Consider the following 24,778-nt stretch of genomic DNA (forward strand, 5'->3'; position numbering starts at 1 on the left):
TGGTTCCTCTGCCTTTTCTAAAACCAGCTTGTACATCTGGAAGTTCTTGGTTCATGTACTGCTAAAGCCTAGCTTGAAGGATTTTGAGCCTTACCATGCTAGTATGTGAAATCAGTACTCTTGTCTAGATACTCTCCATAGAAGGAACTCTTCTATAGATCTTTAATATTAACTTCTTAAAAGGGCCTTCCTTTGCCAAGATGCATAAAACAGCATTCCCTCTTTTTCCCTGCTTCATTTTTTACAACTGCCATTATCACCATCTAACTCTACATACTTACCTAGTTTATCATCTGTTCCCATCTAGAATAGAAGATCCATAGGGTAAGATTTTAGGCCTTTAAAAAAAAAATAAGTTGCTGTATTCCTCACACCTACAAGAGTGTCAGGCATTTAATAAGCGCTGAATAAATAACTGCTTAATGAAAGCCTGGTTCTCAAAGTCTGGTTCCCAGGTCTATACAAAATATTCCAGGTGTGAGATGACAAGTGCTGAGTATAGTGGGACAGTTTTCTTCGTTAGTGTAGCCTAAGGTTGCATTAAAGTATAAAATATTATAATAGGGGTATATTTTTAAAAATAGGAGATCACAGACACTTTAGTTGAAAAATTATGAACACAATGTTTTTCTTTATTTAAAAAAATCCTTATTAATGTAAATTATGTACCCAAGCAGTTTTAATTTAAAATATTTTTCTACTATTGTCATAGATATTCTACTTTGGAAATTTTACTTGTGAGGATGGCAACAAATTCACGTCATGCTGTTGATGTCACAGAGATATATGGCTGACCACTGCAGTGCAACACAAGGTACCAAAATTGCTTTTAAAATACTGCTCTCCAACATGAGGTGATCCGATCCAGATGCTATTTTCTTTTAAAATTTCAGACTAAGTTCTTACACAGGTATACCTACTCCTTTCTATTTCTGTTTGGTTGTCAATCATATTTAACTCCCAGGCTTAAGATTAGCAGTTTTTGTGCAATGAATGTTCCCAGTGAAACCAACAATTTTCAGAATATGAAACAGATTTAGTACTAGCCTCTGCACAATGGTATAAGTAAATTCTGATGAGGAGACAAAATTCTTATTCCCTTTGAATTATCTGGGGAAAAACAAGGACTAATATTTTTCTGTGATAAAGACTTTTCTTGCATACTCAGGTTCACTTTAAATGGCTTTCTCTAAACTTAAAATTATAAGCACCCAATAATTATTCAAAATAATTCAGTGGTTTAATAGAGCTGCCCTTCAATGGTTAGAGATTCTAGACTCTAGTAAGATTACTCACTTTTATTTGCCTATTTAGTTCAAACAGAAGTCTTGCTTCTCTTTGTACGTTGCTTAACAAGCAGAGTCCCAATAAATATAGCTTAGTCTCAGTTCACAAATATATTCATACCTGAAAGAAGGTCCTTGGTAGGGCGGTTGTTTGAAGAAAGAATGCATGAGTCACTGTGACTCTTGGCAACTGTGCTAATTTGAGGTTGGAATTCAGAACTGTTGAGAAGGGACATCTGCTTCCATGGGGCTTTGCCTTTCAGAGTCACAGACTCTAAACTCTGTCCTGAATTAAGATGGTGCTGGAGTCCACAGAAAGAGTCCTTTATTGTATCAGAGTTCTCTGCAAAGTACAAGTGGTCTTTCCCCCTGTTTTAAAATAAAGGAGAACGTCAGCAGTATATTAACCATTATGGTAACATTATACTTCATCAGAGACAGAAAGGGGATAAGTGGTGTATAGCAGTGTAGCTCAGACTTTGTAAATCTGTTTTCATCTCCCAAATGAAATAAATAATAGATGTTTTACCTATGGTATGGCTGTGGCTAAAGTGAGACAATGAAACAAAGAGCTCAGTGCTGAGCATGACACAAAGCAAATGCCTGATAATTATTTAAAATCAAAATCTATCTTTCTTCCTTCATTCCCTTTCATAAAACACTGCCTTTTCCCTCTTTCCCTCATTGTACGTCTATCATAGCATCTCTATATGACTTAGACATACTTATTTATCTGTGTATTGGCCTCCTCACTAGATTATGAGCCATCTTCAAAACAGGAATTGCCTCTTATTAATTTCTATGCCCAGCACCAGGAAACAGTGAGTACTTAATACTTATTTGGTGAAATGACTACCTTTAGTCTTTTAAGCAACCTCAAATGAAAGACAAAAATTATGCATTCAGTGGGAGTTAGCTGACAGACTGATTGGTATTAGGTGTGGTAATTACCTTGGCGGGGTTGACCTACTGCTATTAGCTGCTAAATCTTTTTCATCAATTTTGGTAGTATGGATCCTTGATGGGACCAGAAATTGAGTATTGCTTGCTTCAGAATATTCTCTGAAACCCCGCTCAGATAAAAGCACATTTTCTGTCATGTTAGTGGTAGGAAGAGGATTGTAGCTGTCATAAGTTTCTGACAAAGGCTCCAGGGCAAGTGAGACCTGAAAGAGACATGCAATGTATTAGAAGTTTTATTTTTTAGCACTGATTAATTTTTAAACTGTTTAATATAAATTAATGACCACCATTTCTTATAGGATCAAGTTCAAATTCCTGCCTACATCAGAAGCCTCATTTCTCACTGTGCTCTCCTCCCCCATCTTTCTCTCCTAGATTTACTAATTACTTAAGAGTTTTCTAAATTTACCTTATATTTCATTCCTTTATGCCTCTATATGCAGATTTCCTCCAGTATTACTTCCTCTATGAAAACTTTTTTGTGTCTAGGCAGAGATGTTATGGCCACTCCGTTTTCCATTTTTCAACTTACTCTGTATCTATCCATTCATATAACCCCCATTTATTAAATACTATAAGAGGCCAGAAACTGTGCTACATTCCTCACATAGAGAAGCTGATGTGATGATATAATTCTGTCAGGAAAGTATATTATCCTAATTTGAAGATTAAAAAAAAGCAGATGCTTAAAGGAGGTATTTGTACTTTCAGTTTATTTGTTATCCTAATTAGATTTTTAATTTCTCGAAGGCATGGACTGTCTTATTCATTTTTCTGTAGACTAATCAGCATAAGCACACACTTAGTGCACACATCAAGTATGCATAATAATGACTAATGGTCTGACAAATAAAAAAACAACTTGTTGCATCCTTATTGTTAGTCATTTGAGAAAAATAAGGCCCTAGTTCTATGCTGGGGAGGAGGCAGGGTGAAGAGGAAGGAATAGCAAGATGTAAAGTTTTAGTTTTCTTGAAGTTTCCTTCATCATTTCACTCCATTGAATTCAGGCACTCTACTGAAAAACTCTCCAGTTTTCTGAAAAGCTAAACAAAGTCTAATGGGGGAGTAAAAAGTAAAACAGAGCCTAAAGCAAAACTTTAGAGAAGAAACTGAATAATGTACTCCCAAAGAAAAGCAGAGCAGTGTTGAAAGTTAGGCTACAATGACATAGAGAGCAGAAGGAATTGTTAAAGGATCCGAAGAGAGTTTCATGATGATAAATGGCCTAAGGCAAAAATGAAAGATTGAAATCAAACATTTTAAGAAGTCAATGGAGTAATTTGTGTGGAGAAATTGTCAAGACAGAGACTCAATAAACACATCTGGGTCTTGATGAGAACTCTGTTCATGAACCAGGTAGCACAAAGTCCTTTAAATCTATTCATCAAGATTTTCTACAAATGACCAGAATGCAGTGGGATAAATACTTCAAGCAGTCACTGCTCTAAGAGGATCACATAAAATCCTGGCTGCCCAAATGTGTCAGAAAATTGTCCCCTACCATACATCACTTGCCAAAAGACTGCCACTGTATTCTAAAAACAAAGGAGACACTGAGAATAAAGATAGAGTCCCTGGCGTTAACAATGACCTACTGGCTGGTCATAGTTTTGCTTTTTCCTTAAAAAATTTGAACTAGTTACAAAACAACTCAAAGGTCTCTATTACCAGTGAGGGGGAAAAAAAGCAAGTCCAGGTACCTGCCACACCTACTTTACAATGAAAATACAGGTGTTGGTCTAGCTCCTTTGTTCAATTAACAAGTATTTTTTGAGATCAGTTCAGTGCCAAGTTCTGTGCTACTTGCCTGGGGCAAAGAGATAATAAAACATGGAATCTGACCCACAGGATCAGAGTATCTTGTGAAAGTCAGAGGGTTAGCTGCTCAGTAGTGTCCGACTCTTTGCCACCCCATGGACTACAGCCCACCAGGCTCCTCCGTCCATGGAATTCTCTAGGCAAGGGTACTGGAGTGGGCTGCCATTACCTTCTCCAGGGGATCTTTCCAACTCAGGGATTAAACCTGGGTCTCCTGCATTGCAAGCAGATTCTTTACCATCTGAGCCACCAGGGAAGCCATCTTGTAGTGAAATTTAATAAGAAGTAGTTTTAATATAAAATGATGTGTTTTAAGAATAAGTATGTGAACTGGGTGCTGCAGGAACACGAAAGAGGGGTCTGGGCTTGGGGAAGAGGTGAGGAAGAAGGGCCAGAGATGGCTTCCAGGACTGAAAAGTAAATACTCGAGTTCAGAACCTTAAATATGAGTGAGCAATAAAGTCAAGTGGGGACTGAGGTAAAACATTCCAGGCAGACAAAAAAGCATGAGTCAAGTTTTGCAGGTTTAAAACAGAATACTGTTCCAGCAATTCCTACCAGTCCAAGCAGTCTCCACTCCTAACCTCTGTTTCCATACAGTGTACCCAATACACTCCTGTGTTCATTTCGCAGATCCTCGTTTCAGTCCACAGCAGTTATGCTCTACCCCAGTCAAAGTTCACCCTGGTGCTCATTCCTTTGACAACCCTTTCACTGAACTCTGCAGATTGTCTATTGGATACGAACTACCTCATCACTTCACACTTTAACTGAACATCTCTTTCTTAAAGTGTCCTCATTTCCCCCAAAGTTTCCCCAAAGGAAACTACTTCTTTTACTAGCTAGGACAGGGAGGTTGACTTATTCCTTTATGGTGCCATTGCCAGACCATCATTCTACTGCCATATATCACATCTCTTCTAAATTCCATGCCATCCACAAATACCTTGAATATACCACATGATTCACACATCTGTAATAAAATATCCTTAAGAACAGAATTCAGTGTTCTCTCAACGACTCAACGCTCTCTTTGGCACTAGGCTGCCCACAGTCATCTTCTACATTTACAACATATCAGTATTAGAGAGAGCAAACTAGTATATCTATTTTTCAGACTTATGCTGGTCAATATAGCATTTGTTAAGATTTTAAAATTATTTAACAGTGATTAAAAAAACAGATTTTAGGTAAAAATTTGAATTTTTGGCTTCTCTCAAAAAATTAGAAGTTTCAACAATCCTGGGTTCCCATTCCAATGTGGCAAAAATTAGCTGGAGTAGATTTCCCAGGCAAGAATACTGGAGTGGGTTGCCATTTCCTTCTCCAGGGGATCTTCCTGACCCAGGGATAGAACCAGTGTCTCCTGCATTGGCAGGTGGATTCTTTACTGCTGAGCCAACAAGAAAGGCCAAACTATGTTTAGATGCAAGTGACCACCATCATATTTAAGACATGGAACACCTGCATCACCCCTAAAATACTCCCTTTGTAGTCATACCTTCTCACCTTTAACCTCTAGCAACGATTGAGTTTGATAAAATACAATACTCATTTATGATCAAATCATCAGAAAACTTGGACTTTCTCAATGATAAAGGGCATCAATGAAAAATTTGCATCTAACATATTTAATAGTGAAAAGACCAAATGCTTCCTCCCATGAACAAGGCAAAGATATCTCCCTTGTTTTATCTAAGGCAAATGGATAAAAATTGTGTAATATTCATACAATGGAACACAACTCAGTAAAAGAGATGTACTGATACATAGAATAATATGGATGACTCTCAAACCTGGCTTATTCCAGTTAATATCTCTTTTTCACCCTATTTATATTTTAAGAAATGTTAAGAAATGTTAATCCCTCTTGGTTGAGGAGCCAACGAATATTCACTGTTTTTAATATCTTATACATCTAAGATATTCTTTTGCAAATTCACTTTTGTATTTCGGTCAGTTCAGTTTAGTCACATCCAGCTCTTTGTGATCCCATAACTGCAGCATGCCAGACTTCCCTGTCCATCACCAACTCCTGGAGCTTGTGCTCAAACTCATGTCTATTGAGTCCGTGATGCCATCCCACTATCTCATCCTCTGTCATCCCCTTCTTCTCCTGCCCTCAATCTTTTGCAGCATCAGAGTCTTTTCCAATGAGTCAGCTCTTCACATCAGGTGGCCAAAGTATTGAAACTTCAGCTTCAGCATCAGCATTGGTCTTTCCAATGAACATTCAGGGCTGAATTCCTTTAGAATTGACTGGTTTGATCTCCATGATGTCCAGGGGACTCTCAAGAGTCTTCTCCAACACCACAGTTCGAAAGCATCCATTCTTCGGTGCTCAGCCTTATTTATTGTCCAGCTCTCACAGCTATACATGACTACTGGAAAAACTAGCTTTGACTATATGGACCTTTGTAGGCAAAGTAATGTCTCAGCTTTTTAATATGATGTCTAGATTTGTCATTGATTTTCTTCCAAGGAGTGAGCTACATGGCTACAATCACCATCCACAGTAAATTTGGAGCCCAAGAAAATAAAGTCTGTCACTGTTTCCATTGTTTCCCCTTCTATTTACCATGAAGTGATGGAACTGGATGCCATGATCTTAGTTTTTTCAATGTTGAGTTTTAAGTCAGCCTTTTCACTCTCCTCTTTCACCTTCATCAAGAGGCTCTTTAATTCCTCTTCACTTTCTGCCATTAGGGTGGTGTTATCTGCATATCTAAGGTTATTGATGTTTCTCCCAGCAATCTTGATTCCAGCTTGCGCTTCATCCAGCCCAGCATTTTGCATGATGTACTCTGCATATAAGTTAAATAAGCAGAGTGACAATATACAGCCTTGATGTATTTCTTTATACAGCCTTGATGTACTTCTTTCCCAATTTGGAACCAGTCCATTGTTCCATGTCTGGTTCTAATTGTTGCTTCTTGACCTACATACAGGTTTTGCAGGAGGCAGGTAAGGTGGTCTGGTATTCCCATCTCTTTAAGAATTTTCCACAGTTTGTTGTGATCTACATAGTCAAAGGCTTTACAGTAGTCAATGAAGCAGAAGTAGATGTTTTTCTGGAATTTTCTAGTTTTGTGATCCAATGGATGTTGGCAATTCGATCACTGGTTCCTCTGCCTTTTCTAAATCCAGCTTGTATATCTGGAAGTTATAAGTTCACATACTATTGAAGCCTAGCTTGAAGGATTTTGAGCATTACTTTGCTAGGGTGTGAAATGAGTACAACTGTATGTTTGAATATTCTTTGAAATTGCCTTTGGGACTGGAATGAAAACTGACCTTTTCTAGATAATTAACCTTGCTCAATTACCCTCTTTTATTTTCTGTATCTTTCTTCACTTGCTTTTCTCTTGGTCTACAAATCAGGTCTCTTACTCTCTACAAAGGGTCAGCAAACTCATTCTGTAAAGGGGCAGAGGGTAAATATTTTCAGCTGTATTGAACAATCTTTTTTAAAATGACCCTTTAAAAATATAAGAAAACTTTCAGTTAGAAAGCCAGATTCAGACCACTAGGCAAAGTGTGCCAATTCCTCTTCTAAAGTATCAACAAATTTCTCAATTCTACCACCATCAATCTTTTCCTCTACCATTCAAGTAAATTTTATATGTGCCTCTCATATGCCTGAGCACCATGTTAAGTGCTTCCATATTTTTTTTTGTATCACTTAATCCCTGCAACAAGGTTATAAGGTAAAAGTTATTATCTTCATTTTACAAAATAGGATACCGAAACTCAGAGAGTACAAATGAACACCAACCAATTTTTCCATGTCCAAGTCTGATGCTATATCCATTAGGTTACACTACCTCTCTCTGGAAAATAGAAATCTGTTATTTCTACTTCTTCACTGTAATTACTATTCATTTACTTATTCTATAATCTTTCAAAATCTGACCTGTCTCCAAGACTCTATAAAAACAATTCTCCAACAAATCCAATGATATTTAAATAAAAAACATATAGTATTATTTTATCAGCTGACATTCGAATAAGAGGAAAAAAATGATCCAACGCTTTAGAAAACAGGCCAGCAGTTCCTCAAAGTTTAAATAGCTACCACATGATCACAATTCTATACCAAGGTATATACAAAGGAACTGAAAGTATCTGTTCACAAAAAACCTGTATGCAAATGTTCATAGCAGCATTATTCATAAAAGTCAGAAAGTTGAAACAATCCAAATGTCCATCAACTGAAGAATGGATAAACAACATGTGATATATCCATACAATAGAATATTATTTAGCTACAATAAGGAATAAAGTACTGGTTCATGCTACAACATAGATGAACCTTTAAAACATTACATTAGGTCAAAGAAGCCGGATACAAAAGGCCACATATTACATCATTTACACGAAATACAGAGAATAGGTAATTTATGGAGACAAAAAGTAGATCAGTGATTGCCAGGAGATGGAGAAAGTAAAAAGGGGAATGACTACTAATGGGTACACTGTTTCTTTTTGGGGTGATAAAAATGTTCTGGAATTAGATAATCACGATGGTTGCACGTTCTTATGACTATACTAAAAATTACAGAATTGTATACTTTAAAAGGGTGAATTTTATAGCATGTGCATTATATCTAATTTTTTTAAATAGGAAAAGAGGACTTCCCTGGTGGCCCAGTGGTTGTGAGTCTACCTGCCAATGCAGGAAACACAGGTTCAATCTCTGGTCTAGGAAGATTCTACATGCCATAGGGCAACTGGATCTGTGCCTACAACTACCAAGCCAGTGGTCTAGAGCCCCTGACACACAACTGCTGCAACTACTGAAGCCCGTGTACCAAAAGCCCACTTCAGCAAGAGAAGTTCTCTTCAACAAGAGAAGCCACCGCATGGTGAGGAGCATGGGCACCACAACTAGAGAGTAGCCCCGCTCGCTGCAACTAGAGAAAGCCTGTGTGCAGCAATGAAGACCCTGCTGCTAAGTCACTTCAGTCGTTTCCGACTCTGTGCGACCCCATAGACGGCAGCCCACCAGGCTCCCCGTCCCTGGGATTCTCCAGGCAAGAATCCTTCTCCAATGCATGAAAGTGAAAAGTGAAAGTGAAGTCGCTCAGTCGTGTCCGACTCTTAGCGACCCCATGGACTGCAGCCTACCAGGCTCCTCCATCCATGGGATTTTCCAGGCAAGAGTACTGGAGTGGGGTGCCATTGCCTTCTCCGAATGAAGACCCAGCACACTCAAAAATAAATGAATAAATCTTTTAAAAAATAGGAAAAGAACCCACCTAGAATTCTCTATTTCAACTGTTTTTATTTTCCCTTGTTTTTTTCCCCCTAGTCGCTGATCATACACATATATGTGAGTACACTTTCAATTCTCTTTGTTATCAATCTAAAATAATTTTTCGATGTTGCTATACAGTCATAACTACATAATCTTATCTTGTATGGAAACAAAATATTCCACTAATAGACTTTGGTTTTAATATTGTCTAATGAAATTGTTTGAATTTTTTCAATATTAGACGTGCATTTCCATAACCAGTCCTAAGTATATTACTTTCCCCTATTTTTATGGTATTTCCTTAATATAAGTCCCCAGCGGTAGAATTATTCAGGTAAATGATGTATGATCATTTTTATGGCTCTTGAAACACAATGCCAAACTGTTTTTGCTGGTCTGATGCAATTTTGTACCATAAGAGAAAAGCAGGAGTAATCCAGTCTCATTTTACCACAAAGTTACCACTATAAGGTGTCACTATCTTTCAATAATATTATAAATAAAAATATGATAAAGAGTATAGAAAATGCTAAGTTCTTTCACTTGCATGCATGCAAAATCAGTTTTTTCAGTCGTGTCTAACTCTTTGTGATCCTACAAACTGTAGCCCACCAGGCTCCTCTATCCATGGGATTCTCCAGGCAAGAATACTAGAGTGGCTTGCCATGCCCTCCCTCCAGGGGAATCTTCCTGACCTAGAGATCGAACCTGAGTCTTCTGAGGCTCCTTCATTGTAGGCAGATTTTTTACCACTGAGCCACCAGGGAAGCCCAAGTTCTTTCATTTAGTTAAATCTATTTCTGGATTTTATTCTCTTCCTTTGACACAATTATGTGCTTGTGGTTTTATAACAAGTTCTTAAATCTGGTAATGTTATATGTTCTTTTTTCTTCTTTTTTGAACTGCTTTCTTAAATATCTGCTTAAATTTCTATCCATATTTTAGAATATATTTGACAAAGTATTAAACTCACCAAATTTCTCAAGGATTTGAATATTCAGAGTTCTCCAGGAAGAACTCCCAGAGTCTCCCTCAGAAAGGGACCCTTCTACGTTCTTTCCCACTATCCAGTACATATATTTACTATATATGTATCACACTGTGTTCTATTGGTTACTGTCTTCTATTTCAGCCTACCTGACTTTGGAAAACTAACTGAAAGGACGATCTCTTATCTCCGTATCCTAAGTTAATGGCATATAACAGACTATCAAAAAAAAAAATGTAGGCAGAATCAATGAATGAACATCAAAGATACCACTTAAATGAGTCAAACAAGCTACTACTGCTTGGCACTACCTTAGGAGCTGTGGGAAAAACAAAGAAAAGTAGAAAATACTGTCCTGTTTCTCAAGGAATCTATAAACTAAAAGGAAAGGAAATTAAAAGGAAACTACAGATATATGATTTTGGAGACTATGTAAGATTATAACTGAACAATGATTATGTAATTCATGTTATAAAATTAATAGAGAGCACAGAGAAGAATGAATGCAGGAGGAGCTGTGAAGGATTCCTGGAACTTGAGATGGGCAGCAAAGAACTGAGAGGATATGGATAAGTGGGAAATAAGTACAAAACAGTCATTGGGTAAGAACAAAGGCATGGAGTGGGTATTTGCAAGGTATTTGGGAGTCACGTACCTTCCAATTCTACAAACAGACTCAAATATTTGTGCCCCTGAAGTTTTACTCTATGTAGCAGACAATTATGATATTTTTACCTGGAGTTCTCCAAGTTTCTTAGATGTTGGTGAAACAATGGTAAAAAATCCATCGATGTGATGGGTTGGAGAAAGCTGGGCTAGTCCACTGATCTGAACTTTACCAATTGGAAGATGTTCAAGTTTGGTGATTACTTCCAGCACCAGCACAGCCATATCTAATCAAAAACAATTACAACATCAGCAGACATTTTTCATTTACTTTTTTTTTTTTTTTGGAAATGGGCAGAGGAGTACACATTACCAAATGTTTTTACTTAAAAATAAAATCACTTTATTTTCAAATAAACTATTTATTATCATATCATTCAGGGGGTGGGAAAGAGTGAACCCAAGATCAAAAAAAACTAAGTTTTAGGAAAAGCAATGACAAATATCTCAAATGGAGGGAAAAAAAATATACAGAAATAGTTAGCATATCAACTATTTGATAAGGAAAATACCTTTAAGAGAGTATTTTATTTCTTTACATATTTGGCAAGGATTCAGGCTTTAGTTTTGAAATAAAAAAGTAACAATTCTCAGTTTTTAAATTCTCATCATATCTAGTTTTGAACTGGACAAAGGGCTGCTCTTATATAGATGCAGCAGCTGGTCCCTGCTTCTCAGGAGTATGTTATTACTTATTCCTCAATAATATCTGGAGGACTGAAATGCTGAGAGCACTTAGAACCAAAAGGAATGGAAATAAACTCCTTAACTGGATTCTTCAATTGGTTGCTTTGACTTAACACCTTCATGGTCCCAATTTATAGCAGGACAAATACAATGCATGCATATGCAATTTGAGATTATTTCAGAACAGTGTAACTTCTGAATATTTTCTTACCAAAGTTGAGAAAATGATTTATTTTCACCATCTGTTGAATGCTGTAGTGAAAAGAGCACTGGATTACAAGATCTGTGACTGTGTTGTGGCTCTGATATTCACAGTCTATTTCTGTGAAAGCCACAGCTGTCTATAAAATAGGCATCACAATACTTTCCTCCCAATCCTCATGGCTGTGAGGAATGGTAGTATTGTAAATAAAACACATAGCACAGAATCCTTTTATATGGCAGTTGCTTAATGGTTGTTATATGACTTTAGGCAAATTACTTAACATATCACAGTCCCTGACTTATCTAATCATGTACGTTACCTGGAAATTCTGTGAACTAACAGTGTAAAAGTGCTTTGTAGAGTATAAAATAACATGTATGTATAGAATATGAGAAATCTATCAACATTTGTTGTTTATTTACTAATAGCCAGGATCACCTATGTCTCATTAATTTTCTTAATCAGATATCTATGCTGCTGCTGCTGCGTCACTTCAGTTGTGCCCGACTCTGTGCGACCCCATAGACAGCAGCCCACCAGGCTCCCCCGTCCCTGGGATTCTCCAGGCAAGAACACTGGAGTGGGTTGCCATTTCCTTCTCCATGGGTATCTTTTAAAAGCTCTTATCACTATCTACCTAATAACATAACTAAACTTCTCTGTGAATTTAGTTAGAATTAGATACCATTTGGATTAAATCTTTTGATTCATTTTTGTAATCTCCACAGCACCTAAGCACAATGTCTGAGGCAAGCTAAGTATTCTATACATATTTTTTGAATAACCAAATTTTTTTTCTTTATATTTTGATGTCTTCAAAAATTTCTTCTGGAAAGAATGTAAACTTAAGTAGAAGTTAATCTTTAATTCACCTCTGGCTTTCTTGTATTCTTAGCCCAATGCTTTTTACTGACTTGAATTGATTTGATAAGTCCACCATCTAAAACGTTTATATGAAAGTTTGACTTGAACAGAGAAATAACACAGTATATTCAGAATGCTGTCCTTGAACAGAAATGAAATTTTGGCTCTTGGTTCCCAGTAGAGGGATCCTCCCTTCTCTGAAAACCTGTACTACTAACTCACTAACACTCAATTGGTATTTAGCATATATTATCTTCTATTATTACTAAATTTTTTGTCAGTAAACTTTATATCCTTATTATTAGTAAATTTTTTCCTTGAGTATAATGGAAGTTCCACAGTAGAGATTATAGTTATATTACTTAAAAAAGTACAATGTAGTGACAAGTGAATGAGTCTTGGTGTCAGAGAGAAGTGGGTTCAAATTCTAGTTTTGCCATTTATCAACTATAGAACCTTATATAGCATATTCACGTCATCTCTCTGAACTTTGGTCTCATTGTCTACAAAATAGAGAAAATATCTATCTTTCAGGGTTATTGGGGCTTCCCTGGTGGCTCAGATGGTAAAGCGTCTGCCTGCAACGCAAGAGACGCGGGTTCGATCCCTGGGTCGGGAAGAGCCTCTGGAGAAGGAACTGGCAACCAACCCACTCCAGTATTCTTGCCTGGAAAATCTCATGGATGGAGCCTGGTAGACTACAGTCCATGGGGTCACAAAGAGTCAGACACGACTGAGTGACTTCACTTCACTTCACCTCAGGGTTATTAAAGATTAGAAATAATATGTATCAACTGGCAGTATACTGTATACTGTATAGTGTATACACTATACACATAGTATACTCTAAATAATGGTGGCAATTATAACATCTCTGAATCCTCAATAACTAACAGTGTCACAGCTACTAGGAGCATAATAATACCTACTCCTAACGACATAGCTACATGCTTCTTATTATGCCTGCTGATGAAATGACAAGACAAAAACATACCTGTTAGATAAGAGGTAAACTGCTTTGGACCACAGCGAATAGCATAACGTGTAGTTGTTCTCACAGCTTTTGGTTCAGTCTGCAATGCATCTCTGGGACAAAAGAGGGTTCCTTCTGATGTTTCTCCCCACCATCTCACCCGGACAAGTATACAAGCAGGAGGCTTTGCAATCTTCCATATGACTTTATTAATAGAAAGTTTCAGAAAGCAGCGTAGCTGGCCTTCAACCAAGGGTGGCAAGCTTGTAGATGGAGAAATGTCACTTAAACCTGTGGAGGAATCTGAGAATACAAAGTCAAAATTTAGTCTAAATATAGAAAACATATAATCTGCTTTTTGAATGAAAAACACATAAAAACATTTTAATCTCTACAAAGAGAAGGCTAATTCTATTTATCCTAATATATGAGAAGAAGTAACTGGCAAATCAGACCACAGAATAACCTATCTGGTCACTTAAGCCACCCTGAAAACTAGTTAGTATTCAGGATTGGATTCAGGTTACTGTGAGGAAAGAACACACCAACTTAAGACATACTAGTATAAACGCTTCTTTAACTGAAAGATACTAAATGAAAACTACGATACAGTACATAGATTTTAAAAAACCTCCTAAGCAGTTGAAATTTTTCTTCCAAGTACTCCTATTCTGATTATGGCAATGTCCAGTTTTAAAGACGCTACTGCTACTGCTGCTAAGTCGCTTCAGTCGTGTCCGACTCTGTGCGACCCCTGAGACGGCAGCCCACCAGGCTCCCCCGTCCCTGGGATTCTCCAGGCAAGAACACTAGAATGGGTTGCCATTTCCTTCTCCAAGGCATGAAAGTGAAAAGTGAAAGGGAAGTCACTCAGTCATGTCCAACTCCTATCGACCCCACGGACTGCAGCCTACCAGGCTCCTCCGTCCATGGGATTTTCCAGGCAAGAGTACTGGAGTGGGGTGCCACTGCCTTCTTTTTTACATAATTCTCATACTTTAAAACTGTCCTGTCAATTCACAAATGAAATGTACACCATACAACTCAGTGCTTCCATAAAGACCACCTTAAACTGTGTCTTTTCTTCCTGCCAATATCATATAATCAATGAGGACAGAAAGTATCACCTTTAGATTCTGCCACTATTCTTTAGCATAGTGCTATGTTCATAATATTTATGGCTTTTAGACAGATAACAACATGTAAACAAGGCAATTAAGCATGACTTTCTATACAGCTTTCCTTTAATGACCCTGATTGTCTTCCCCTTCACAGTATCTTTTAACCATGACTTATAGGAAGTTTAAGAACTCATTCCAATATTACACACACCTTTCTATTCTTCTCACTTTTCCTTTGGAGAGTGGTCATGCCTCAAGAAGAAAATACACTGAAGTCTATCAGATCAGAAATTTATATAACTAATTCTTTGGATTTCTAAGAGAATACCCCTCTGCTTTCTTGAGTGAAGACCCATCATAATATTTATGAATAACTAGTTTCAATATAAAAATTATACACAGGCATGTGCATGACTATTACTGTATACGCACACAGTATAGTTAGAAGGACATTAGCATGTTATTTCATTTTGATTTTCCTATCAACCAAATATACTTGACTGGTTTGATGTAGGTAATACCGCACTGAACACTTTCACACTTCTGTTTCATATCTTGCATCATTCCTGAAAGGAAACACATTGCCTCAAAACTGCCTTAGTTATCTTTAAACAGCAGATAAGATTCACTTCTAGACTGCAGCTTTAGTCCTCAACCCAGTGGCTTAATGCACTATCACTATTCCAAATACCTCTCTGCCTATAATGTAAAAAGGCAGAGTCACCCAGTTTCTGTTTTGAGGCAGCTCTGCAGAAACTCAATTTTGTTTCCTGATCTGTCGTGGGTTCCCAGGGTGACTGTTTTTGCTGAAGCTAACATTCCCCTGGTCTCCTTACGTGGACTAACCTGATAAACTCCTCCTGTTAAACACTTTTACCATCTCAAATCCTTCAGAGATCTTCATACCCTCACCTCCTACCACAATGTCAATCCCCAGTCTTTCTTTCTCTCTCCTCTATAACTGGCTTTTCCCTACTCCCACCTGTAGCCCTTCATGAGTCATGATTGCCTCACGCCTCAGTCATTCAACTAACATTTATCGAGTCCTGTTGTGTGCTAGTTTTGGGGGATTCAGATCAGATCAGATCAGATCAGTCGCTCAGTCGTGTCCAACTTTGCGACCCCATGAATCACAGCACACCAGGCCTCCCTGTCCATCACCAACTCCCGGAGTTCACTCAGACTCACGTCCATCGAGTCAGTGATGCCATCCAGCCATCTCATCCTCTGTCGTCCCCTTCTCCTTCTGCCCCCAATCCCTCCCAGCATCAGAGTCTTTTCCAATGAGTCAACTCTTCTCATGAGGTGGCCAAAGTACTGGAGTTTCAGCTTTAGCATCATTCCTTCCAAAGAAATCCCAGGGCTGATCTCCTTCAGAATGGACTGGTTGGATCTTCTTGCAGTCCAAGGGACTCTCAAGAGTCTTCTCCAACACCACAGTTCAAAAGCATCAATTCTTCGGCGCTCAGCCTTCTTCACAGTCCAACTCTCACATCCATACATGACCACAGGAAAAACCACAGCCTTGACTAGACAGACCTTTGTTGGCAAAGTAATGTCTCTGCTTTTGAATATGCTATCTAGGTTGGTCATAACTTTCTTTCCAAGGAGTAAGCATCTTTTAATTTCATGGCTGCAGTTACCATCTGCAGTGATTTTGGAGCCCAGAAAAATAAAGTCTGACACTGTTTCCACTGTTTCCCCATCTATTTCCCATGAAGTGATGGGGCCGGATGCCATGATCTTCGTTTTCTGAATGTTGAGCTTTAAGCCAACTTTTTCACTCTCCACTTTCACCTTCATCAAGAGGCTTTTGAGTTCCTCTTCACTTTCTGCCATAAGGGTGGTGTCATCTGCATATTTGAGGTTATTGATATTTCTCCCAGCAATCTTGATTCCAGCTTGTGTTTCTTCCAGTCCAGCATTTCTCATGATGTACTCTGCATATAGGGGATTCAGTAAGGCCTAAAACGTGATCCTTGCCTATTAGGATTACCGACATACGCACCAACTTGTTTTCCCTCCAGTCCCATAGGGACCTGCAAAGCTCTACCTTCCCTTTTCCTGCCCCCACACGCTTATCAAAAACATTCCTAAGTCACGGGGATTTAAGGTACAGCATGGTGACGACAATAGTAGTGTACTGTATATTTGAAGGTTGCTAAAGAGTAGATCTTAAACGTTCTCTTCAAAAGAAAAAAAATTGTTATGTATGGTGACGGATGCTAACGAGACAACTGGCAATCATTTCGAAATATATACAAATATCCAATCCAAAGGTACACCTGAAACTAACATAACGTTATATGTTAATTATACCTCAATTTTTAAAAAGTAAAAACCAAAACAAAACCTACAATTTTTTCGTTCTCTTCCTTTGGAAGCATCTCCTTTTAGCCCTCCCCTCATTCCATTTATTCACCCACTTTGTCCCCTAGTCCAGCCCTTATATCGTTTCCATTCGCGGGAGGGTCAAATGCTCTCTTTTAACCCTGTGATGCCCTGGTTTATTTTCCTCCGCAATCCTCTTCCCCGCTTTTTTAACAGGCGGCTGTGGGAGGTCTTCCTAGAATGCCTAGCGCCCCGCTCCCCGAACTCCGCCCAATCTCCCAACTACGCTGTCTTCCACCTTTGGTCGCTCAGATTACCTCTCTTCTTGCGGCTACGGCCGCCCCCAGGCCCCTGAGCTTTCCGTTGCTTCATGACGACCCCGAGCTCCTCACCAACTCAACTACGGCTCCAGCACCTAAGCTGTAGCCTCCCGCCATCCCTTCCCAAGGCACTGGCGTTCCCCGGCAACCGGGGCCGCTGGGCAACCTGGGAGGCAGGAAGAAGTGGTTCTTTCTTTAACAGTCTCTGGGAAGCGACCAGAAAGGAAGGCGCCAAGACGCTTTCCTACCAGTAGACTACAACACCCAGGATGCTTTGCTACCCTACCTCTGCAGGGTTGAACGCGGTCGCCTCCAACTGCGCAAGCGCAGAATGCGCTCTTTGAGGACTCCATTGCCCAGGGTACATAGGAGCGCTTCTCTTTCCGGCGAAGGTCGTGGAGTTCTCTGGTAGGGGTCTGAAGGGTCAGAGACTCCGTTACCCAGCTGCCTTTGTGGAGTGTTGCTGCGCACTTCCGGTGGAAGTGCTGGGGCAAGGGGGTGGAGTTTAGAGAGCCGGTGGGCGGTGCTGCCGGTAGTTGGGTGCTGTCTAAAGGCTACAGGGCGTCGCTAGGGGAGTGAGCTGTAACCGGTTGGGCCGCACTTAGCGTGGGACGAAGCTTCGGCTACTGTTCGAGTACCTGCGGCCTCCCCTTCATGTCGGCCCTCGAGAAGAGTATGCATCTTGGGCGCTTGCCCTCTCGCCCTCCACTACCCGGCAGCGGGGGCAGTCAGAGCGGAGCCAAGATGCGAATGGGGTACGTGACCCGTACCCCTTCTCCCTAGAGGCCAGGCCCCGACCGTTGGAGAATGGTGGCTCTCGGCGTTCAGAGTGGCATGGCAAGGGAGGCTAAGGATTGAGAGAATGTTGGCGGCGGCCTGGAGACGTTTACATGAAGTAGAAGGCAGATCTGGGGACTAGGGGAGGCGCCAAGTCACTGGAAATTAGAGGACAAATAGTATTGGAGGGAGAAGGGAATGAGGCAGAGATTGAGGAAGCTGAGAACATAGTTTAAGAGATGTAGGAGGCACCTCAGAAGAACGGGTGGAGGTTTGAGAAAAGGAAAAAGAGTTGTAACAAAGGTGGGGGGAAATCTTCCAGGGATGGTTGAGGGAAATGGGAAATGACTAAGTGAAAAGTTGAGGGAAATTAGGAGAAGAACTAGGGAAAGATTTGGGAGGAGTAAATCCGTATCTAAGTTTCTGTGAGAACTAGATAATAGAAAGAAGCTGGGGGAAACAGGGGACACCTGAGGCAGGGTTGGAGAAGGAAAGAGAACTAGGGAGCAGAAGGTTCTGGAGAGAGTTTCTAAAGGTGAAGAGGCATATTCAGGGAGTGAGCACGTGACTTAGAGATTAGGTCTCAAGGGGTGCTGAGAAAGTGTGGGGAATAGGCCTAAGGAAAGATGGAGAACATAGCCAGGAAGACTGTTAGGGGTGATAGGAATGTGCTGAGAAGTGAGGGTAGGGGATAAGGGGAGGAGTGATGAGAGAGAGCGTGCAGGGGTTTAGAGAGTGACTGTGGGCTCCAGAGATTGAGAAATGAGTAGAAATAGGGTTTAACTAATGGCTTGCTGCAGACAGAAGGTCTGGAAAGGTTAAAGAGGAAGATTTGGGCAATTGATTTTTGCAGGCCAAGTAGGTCTGGTGGAAGTTATGTACTGATCTGATAGAACTCAATGAAGTATTGAGAGTAGCAGCTTAAAATGTTTTGGGGGAAACCACCACTTACTGGAATGGGAGGAGCTGTGTTGGCTTTTGGAATTTTAGGTTGTTGAATGAACTGGGCCAGGTTGGGGGATCTAAGATGTAGGAGAGAGAGTGTAATGAGTTGAACCTGGGAGAGGTAATTGCTAGAAAATAGGTAATTGATCAGGTAGTCGGTTTTGAGGTGTGTTTGTAGTATCAGACAGGATTCTGGAGACTAGTGATTGTAAGGGATAGAAAAAATACTTAGGTATGTGGTAATCAAGAGTGTGTGTTTGAAATTCTAGAGAAGGATTGATAGATATTCTTGGAATAATGACTAGAGAAAAATAAAATCTTGAAGTAACATGTACAAAAGCTTACCAAAAGAGACGAAGATAGGAGATACAGTGCTGTGAAAACAGGTCCTAGGAATGGAGAGAAAGGAGAATCTATAAATGAAAACAGTAGGGTAGAGGGGTAGTGAGAATGGTTGGAAAAACCGGGGAAGGAAACAAAGACTTGCAGTGGAGACCTGACCATGGGACAGAGTAGAAAAATGAGAAAACCTTGACAGAGGAAGGTAAAAGGTGGGTCAGTGAATGCACACAGTGCAAAGAGGTGGCAGAAGGCTGCATGTAAGGTAAAGTGAAGATTGTTTGACTTTGGAAGACTAAGGTAGGGCTGTAACATGATCGTGGAGGATCTGGAAGCTGATCTGTAGTCGATTATTTGGGGAAGATTAACCTGGACTATAAAATTAATGTAGCATTTATTGTTGATATGTATCTTAGTTGCTGCCTTTCTTAATCTAAACTTTTCGTTTTTCAGTATTCCAGTGCTCTTCTGTGAAAATACGTAAAAATCCTAGCTTTTTAATAACCATATGCGCTTCAGATAAGTTTAGAGCTTAGCTTCTTATTTTGGCAAAACAAGTTCTCTGAAGATGAAGAACTGAAGAAAAATTCTAAGAGAAAGTAAAATCTACTGATTAGTGCCCACGTCGGCAGCACGTATACTAAAATCTACTGATTAGCTTAATTGTTAGTAACTTAACCTCTTTAACGGAGAAGGCAGTGGCACCCCACTCCAGTACTCTTACCTGGAAAATCCCATGGACAGAGGAGCCTGGTGGGCTGCACTCCATGGGGTCGCTAAGAGTCGGACAGGACTGAGCCACTTCCCTTTCACTTCTCACTTTCATGCCTTGGAGAAGGAAATGGCAACCCACTCCAGTGTTCTTGCCTGGAGAATCCCAGGGATGGGGGAGCCTGGTGGGCTGCCGTCTATGGGGTCACACAGAGTCAGACACTGAAGTGACTTAGCAGCAGCAGCAGCATGTAACCCTAATGTTAGTGATAATATAGACTCTCCTTCCCTAGAGTCATCAAACTGGAAGAGAGCTTTGAAATGGTCTTACTGCTTCACCATATAGTTGAGGAAACTGAGCCTTGGAGACTTCTGTATTCTGTTAGGTAAACTAGGAAGCAGGGAGTAGTATCTTCTCTTAATAAATGAGAAAACTGAAACACAGATCTTCCTCATACTTATGCTTTCTAGAAGCTGGGCAATAGGGCCACTAAAGACTTGGATCTCTGGACTCTGAGACCCATTGTGTTTTTTGGGTTCGTAATTATTATTGTTGGCAATAGTTAATTTGAGTTATGTATCTTATTCCTTTGCAAATACCCTGGGATTTAGTCTTCCTTTTTTTTTAGTCAGTCCTAGTTTATAAAGTGTCACTTCCGCCAGTTTCGAATCATCCTTTATTTCTAACTTCTCAGTTGCTTTTTTTTAATCTTCTCATCTTTTCCACTCCCCAGCCTTTCTCTTACTCTCAGATTGGACCTGTTCCTTTGATAGTATCTTATATGACTTACTGTTTCAACTATTTTTCATAATCTCTTGCCTTTAGTTTCAGTAAACCTTGTTTAGCTGTGTTTGCATATTCAGGGTGGTTTTGAGATTTTGGTTTTTCTTGAGTTTCCATAATTTATTTTTTTCCAATTGGATTTAGTAATTCCAAAGTATTACTGGATAAAGCTATAATAGCAATTACTTTTTTCTTTTTGTTAATATTGTGTGCCAGGCATTGTGGCAGTAGCTTTATGTATGTTATTTCTCGGGTAAGGCCTGAAATCCTGGTTTTATTGTTCCTTGATAGATGCCAGTAGATGATGCTCAGAACAGTGGTTTTGAACTTTTTAAAAGCTTTTGGAACTACTCTGACTTTAGAGCCCTGCTTGCAACTGGTATTAGTCTGTTAGGGTTACCATAAAAAAAAATACCATATTTTTTTTCTCAGAGTTCTGAAGACTGAGAAATCCAAGATCAAGGCACCAGCAGATTCTGTGTGTGGTGAGGACTGCTTCTTGGGTCATAGATGGCAGTCTTCTCACTGTGTCCTTACCTGTGGGAAGGGGAAAGGAAGCTCTAGGGTCTCTTTAATAAGGTTACTAATCACTTTGATGAGAGCTACACCCTCATGACCTTATCACCTCCCAAAGGCTCCACCTTCAAAAGTAACATTGGAAGTTAGGATTTAACATGAATTTTGGGGGCACAAACATTTAGTCTATATCATGTGGTGTGCTTAAGGGTGTTTTGAAAGTCACTATTTGAGTACATTCCATTACGATTAGACTGTAAGTCATTTTTCAGTATAGTTTTGGTTCATCAATAGTAAGTACTTTGTTTCTACAGTCATCTCTTACAGTTTTATAGTGCTTTAAATGATACATATATATTAGTCCCTTTTTTTATATTATTCCATGAGGTAAGTTGGGGCAAAGGTTAATATTTTCTTTTATTGAGAAAACTCAAATGTTCACTGACTTGCCTAATATCACAGAATCCTTAAGTGGCAGAAACAAGACTTCAGAAACCCAGATTTATATTGGGTTTTTGTTACTATTGTTATTCTTACTTGTTGTTCAGTCACCACGTTGTGTCTGACTCTTTGTGACCCCATGGACTGCAGCGCCCCAGGCTCCTCTGTCCTCCACTTTCTCCTGGAGTTTGCTCAAACTTATGTTCATTGAGTCAGTGATGCCATCTAACCATGTCATCCTCTGCAACCCACTTCTCCTCCTGCCTTCAATCTTTCCTAGCAGCAGGGTCTTTTCCAGTGAGTTGGCTCTTCACATCAGGTAGCCAAAGTATTGGAGCTTTAGCATCAGTCCTTCCAATGAATACTCAGGGTTGATTTCCTTTAGGATTGACTAGTTTGATATCCTTGCTGTCCAAGGGATTCTCAAGAGTCTTCTTTAGCACTACAGTTCAAAAGCATCCATTCTTTGGTGCTCAGCCTTTCTTATGGTCCAACTCTCACATCCGTACATGACTACTGGAAAAACCACAGTTTTGACTATACAGACCTTTGTAGGCAAAGCGATGTCTCTCCTTTTTAATACACTGTTTAGGTTTGTCATTGCTTTCTTTCCAAGGAGCAGTTGTCTTTGAATTTCATGGCTGCAGTGAAATCACCGTCCACAGTGATTCTGGAGCCCGGTTCTCGTTACACCTTGGTGCAAAAGAGATCGTTGTTTGAAGTGATAATGATCTGAGTTTGAAGGCTAGCTTGAATTTACTTTAGTTAAGTCATTTAACCTCTCATGGTCTGTTTCTTAACTCTAAAACTGGGATACTTCTGCTTACCTTAGAGTGCTGTGAGAACGAGATAATATATGAAAAGCAGTTATGCTTCCTGACACACAAGCTCTTAAGGAATGGTAACTAGTAGATTATGTTAAGAACAATGAGAAAGGCTCATTCTTTAAGAAATAGAAGCACTTCTTTCAGTATCTTATAATGTATCTTACAATACACAGCTTTTCCCCCTTCAAGCTGTGTATTTATTCATATCTGATCAGACAGTTTTTCATTCAACTTCTTAAATGTGTTACAAATATCAGGGCCTCTGAGGAAGGCTTTAAGGGGCTGTTTACCACAGATAGAGAAATAAAGGGCAAAGTGGAGTGATTTGCTCAAGGTTGCATATTAAGTTACTAAAAGATTTAAATTACTAAAAGAGTAATCTGTTTATGTTATCCATTTCAAACAGCTGATTTATAATTCACATACTGTAGAAGTCACCCTTTTAGAGTACGCAGTTCAGTGATGTTTAGGATGTTCAAGGTTGTGCAATCATCACTAATTCCGGGACATTTTCATCATTCCGTAAAGAAACTACTTACCTGTTCACATCACCCCCCGCTTCCCCTAGCAACCATTAATCTATTTTCAGTGTCCATGAAGTTGCCTATTCTGGAGATATATAAATAAAACCATACAATATGTGACCTTTTGTGACTGGGTTCTTTCACTTAGCATAATATTTTCAAGTTTCTATGAGGTAGCATTTATTAGTACTTCATTCTTTTTTTTTTTCCTGCTGAATGGTATTCCATTGTATAGATATATCACAATTTATGTAGTCATTTTTCAGGTGCTGGAATTGGGTTTCCAGTGTTTTGCTCTTATGAATGATGATCCTGTGAACATTCACATGCAAATCTCTGTGTGGAAATAATGTTTGTATTTTTTGGATATATACCTAAGAATGGAATTGCTTTGAAGCCTTTTATATATTAGGGTTTTTTTCCCCTTGTACGTGTTAAAAAATATTTTTCCAAGTTGCCCTTTTACTTTGCTTATAATTTTTGCCATGTAAAAAATTCTGTTTTAAAATTTTAATATAATCAAACCTCTGTAGAAAAACCCTTTGCTTCTGGATTTTGTATTTCAGAAAGATATTTCCTTCTTCCAGGTTATAAAGTAATATGCTTTTCTCCCTGAGACCTGTATCTTTCTTTTTTACATCCATCTGAAGTTTATCTTGATATGCAAAGTGAACAGATCTATCTTTTTTATCTTTTGCATGCTTGTATGCTGAGTTGCTTCTGACTCTTTGCAATCCTATGGGCTGTAGCCCTCGAGGTACCTCTGTCCATGGCATTTTCCAGGCAGGAGTACTGGAGTGGGTTGCCATTTCCTCCTTCAGGGGATCTTCCCAACCCAGGGATCAAACCCACGTCTCTTGCATGTCCTGCATTGGTAGGCGAGTTCTTTACCACTAGAGCCACCTAGGAAGCCATTTTTATCTTTATCCATAGGCTGTCCAATTGTGTAACACAATTTTTTAAAAGTCTTTATCCTTATCCTGTTGTGTGAATTTCACTCAGTAAAAATTAGTCCTTTCCCCCACTAGTTAAAATGCCATCTTTATCATACACCAAATTTATATGTAGTTTTGGGTCTGTTTACAAATTTTCTTTCCTTTTTCGTCAGTCTGTTTATGTGCCACTGCTATGCTTTAAATCAGAGAGGTGTTTTTAATATGTTTAGTAAATGGTAGGGGTAGCTTCCCCTTCATTCTCTTTCAGGATTTTCCTAGCTCCTCTTACTTTTTTTACGTGTAAACTTTCTAATCAACTAGACTAGTGCCTAATAGCATTTTTATCAGCATTATATTAAATATGTAAGTTAACTTAGAATCAACATTTTGATGACGTTGAGTCTTCCTTGAAGTATGTTCTTCAATTTGTATAAATCCCTTTTGAATGAAAAATATTTCCGATGGAAAGTACTGACATGTTACTTTTAATATTTTAT

General features: G+C 39.1%; 2 protein-coding genes across 10 annotated transcripts in view; one reads left to right on the forward strand and one right to left on the reverse strand.

The window, feature by feature from the left end:
• Window positions 1-17,929, reverse strand: part of C2CD3 (C2 domain containing 3 centriole elongation regulator) — a 127,306-nt gene extending 109,377 nt beyond the window's left edge. For 5 of the 7 annotated variants that reach the window (XR_009729639.1, XR_009729638.1, XM_061380795.1 and 2 more), the window contains exons 1-5: window positions 17,769-17,929; window positions 13,732-14,013; window positions 11,051-11,208; window positions 2,238-2,452; window positions 1,408-1,655 (exon numbers count right to left, since the gene is read on the reverse strand). Coding sequence is in view for 5 of the 7 variants with exons in the window: in XM_061380795.1 (XP_061236779.1) it covers window positions 1,408-1,655; window positions 2,238-2,452; window positions 11,051-11,208; window positions 13,732-14,013; window positions 17,769-17,835 (970 nt within the window). In the remaining 2 variants the exon portion in view is untranslated. The other 2 variants (XM_061380796.1, XM_061380799.1) reach the window with 2 other exon arrangements.
• Window positions 17,930-17,979: 50 nt separating this feature from the next.
• PPME1 (protein phosphatase methylesterase 1) overlaps window positions 17,980-24,778 on the forward strand; it is a 51,301-nt gene continuing 44,502 nt past the window's right edge. For 2 of the 3 annotated variants that reach the window (XM_061380810.1, XM_061380811.1), the window contains exon 1: window positions 17,980-18,237. In XM_061380810.1, the coding sequence (XP_061236794.1) occupies window positions 18,137-18,237 (101 nt within the window). In that variant the 5' untranslated portion in view covers window positions 17,980-18,136. The remainder of the gene's footprint in view (window positions 18,238-24,778) is intronic. The other variant, XM_061380812.1, reaches the window with a different exon arrangement.

Source organism: Bos javanicus, chromosome 15 (assembly GCF_032452875.1).
Source record: "Bos javanicus breed banteng chromosome 15, ARS-OSU_banteng_1.0, whole genome shotgun sequence".
In the NCBI taxonomy this organism is placed as follows: Eukaryota; Metazoa; Chordata; class Mammalia; order Artiodactyla; family Bovidae; genus Bos; species Bos javanicus.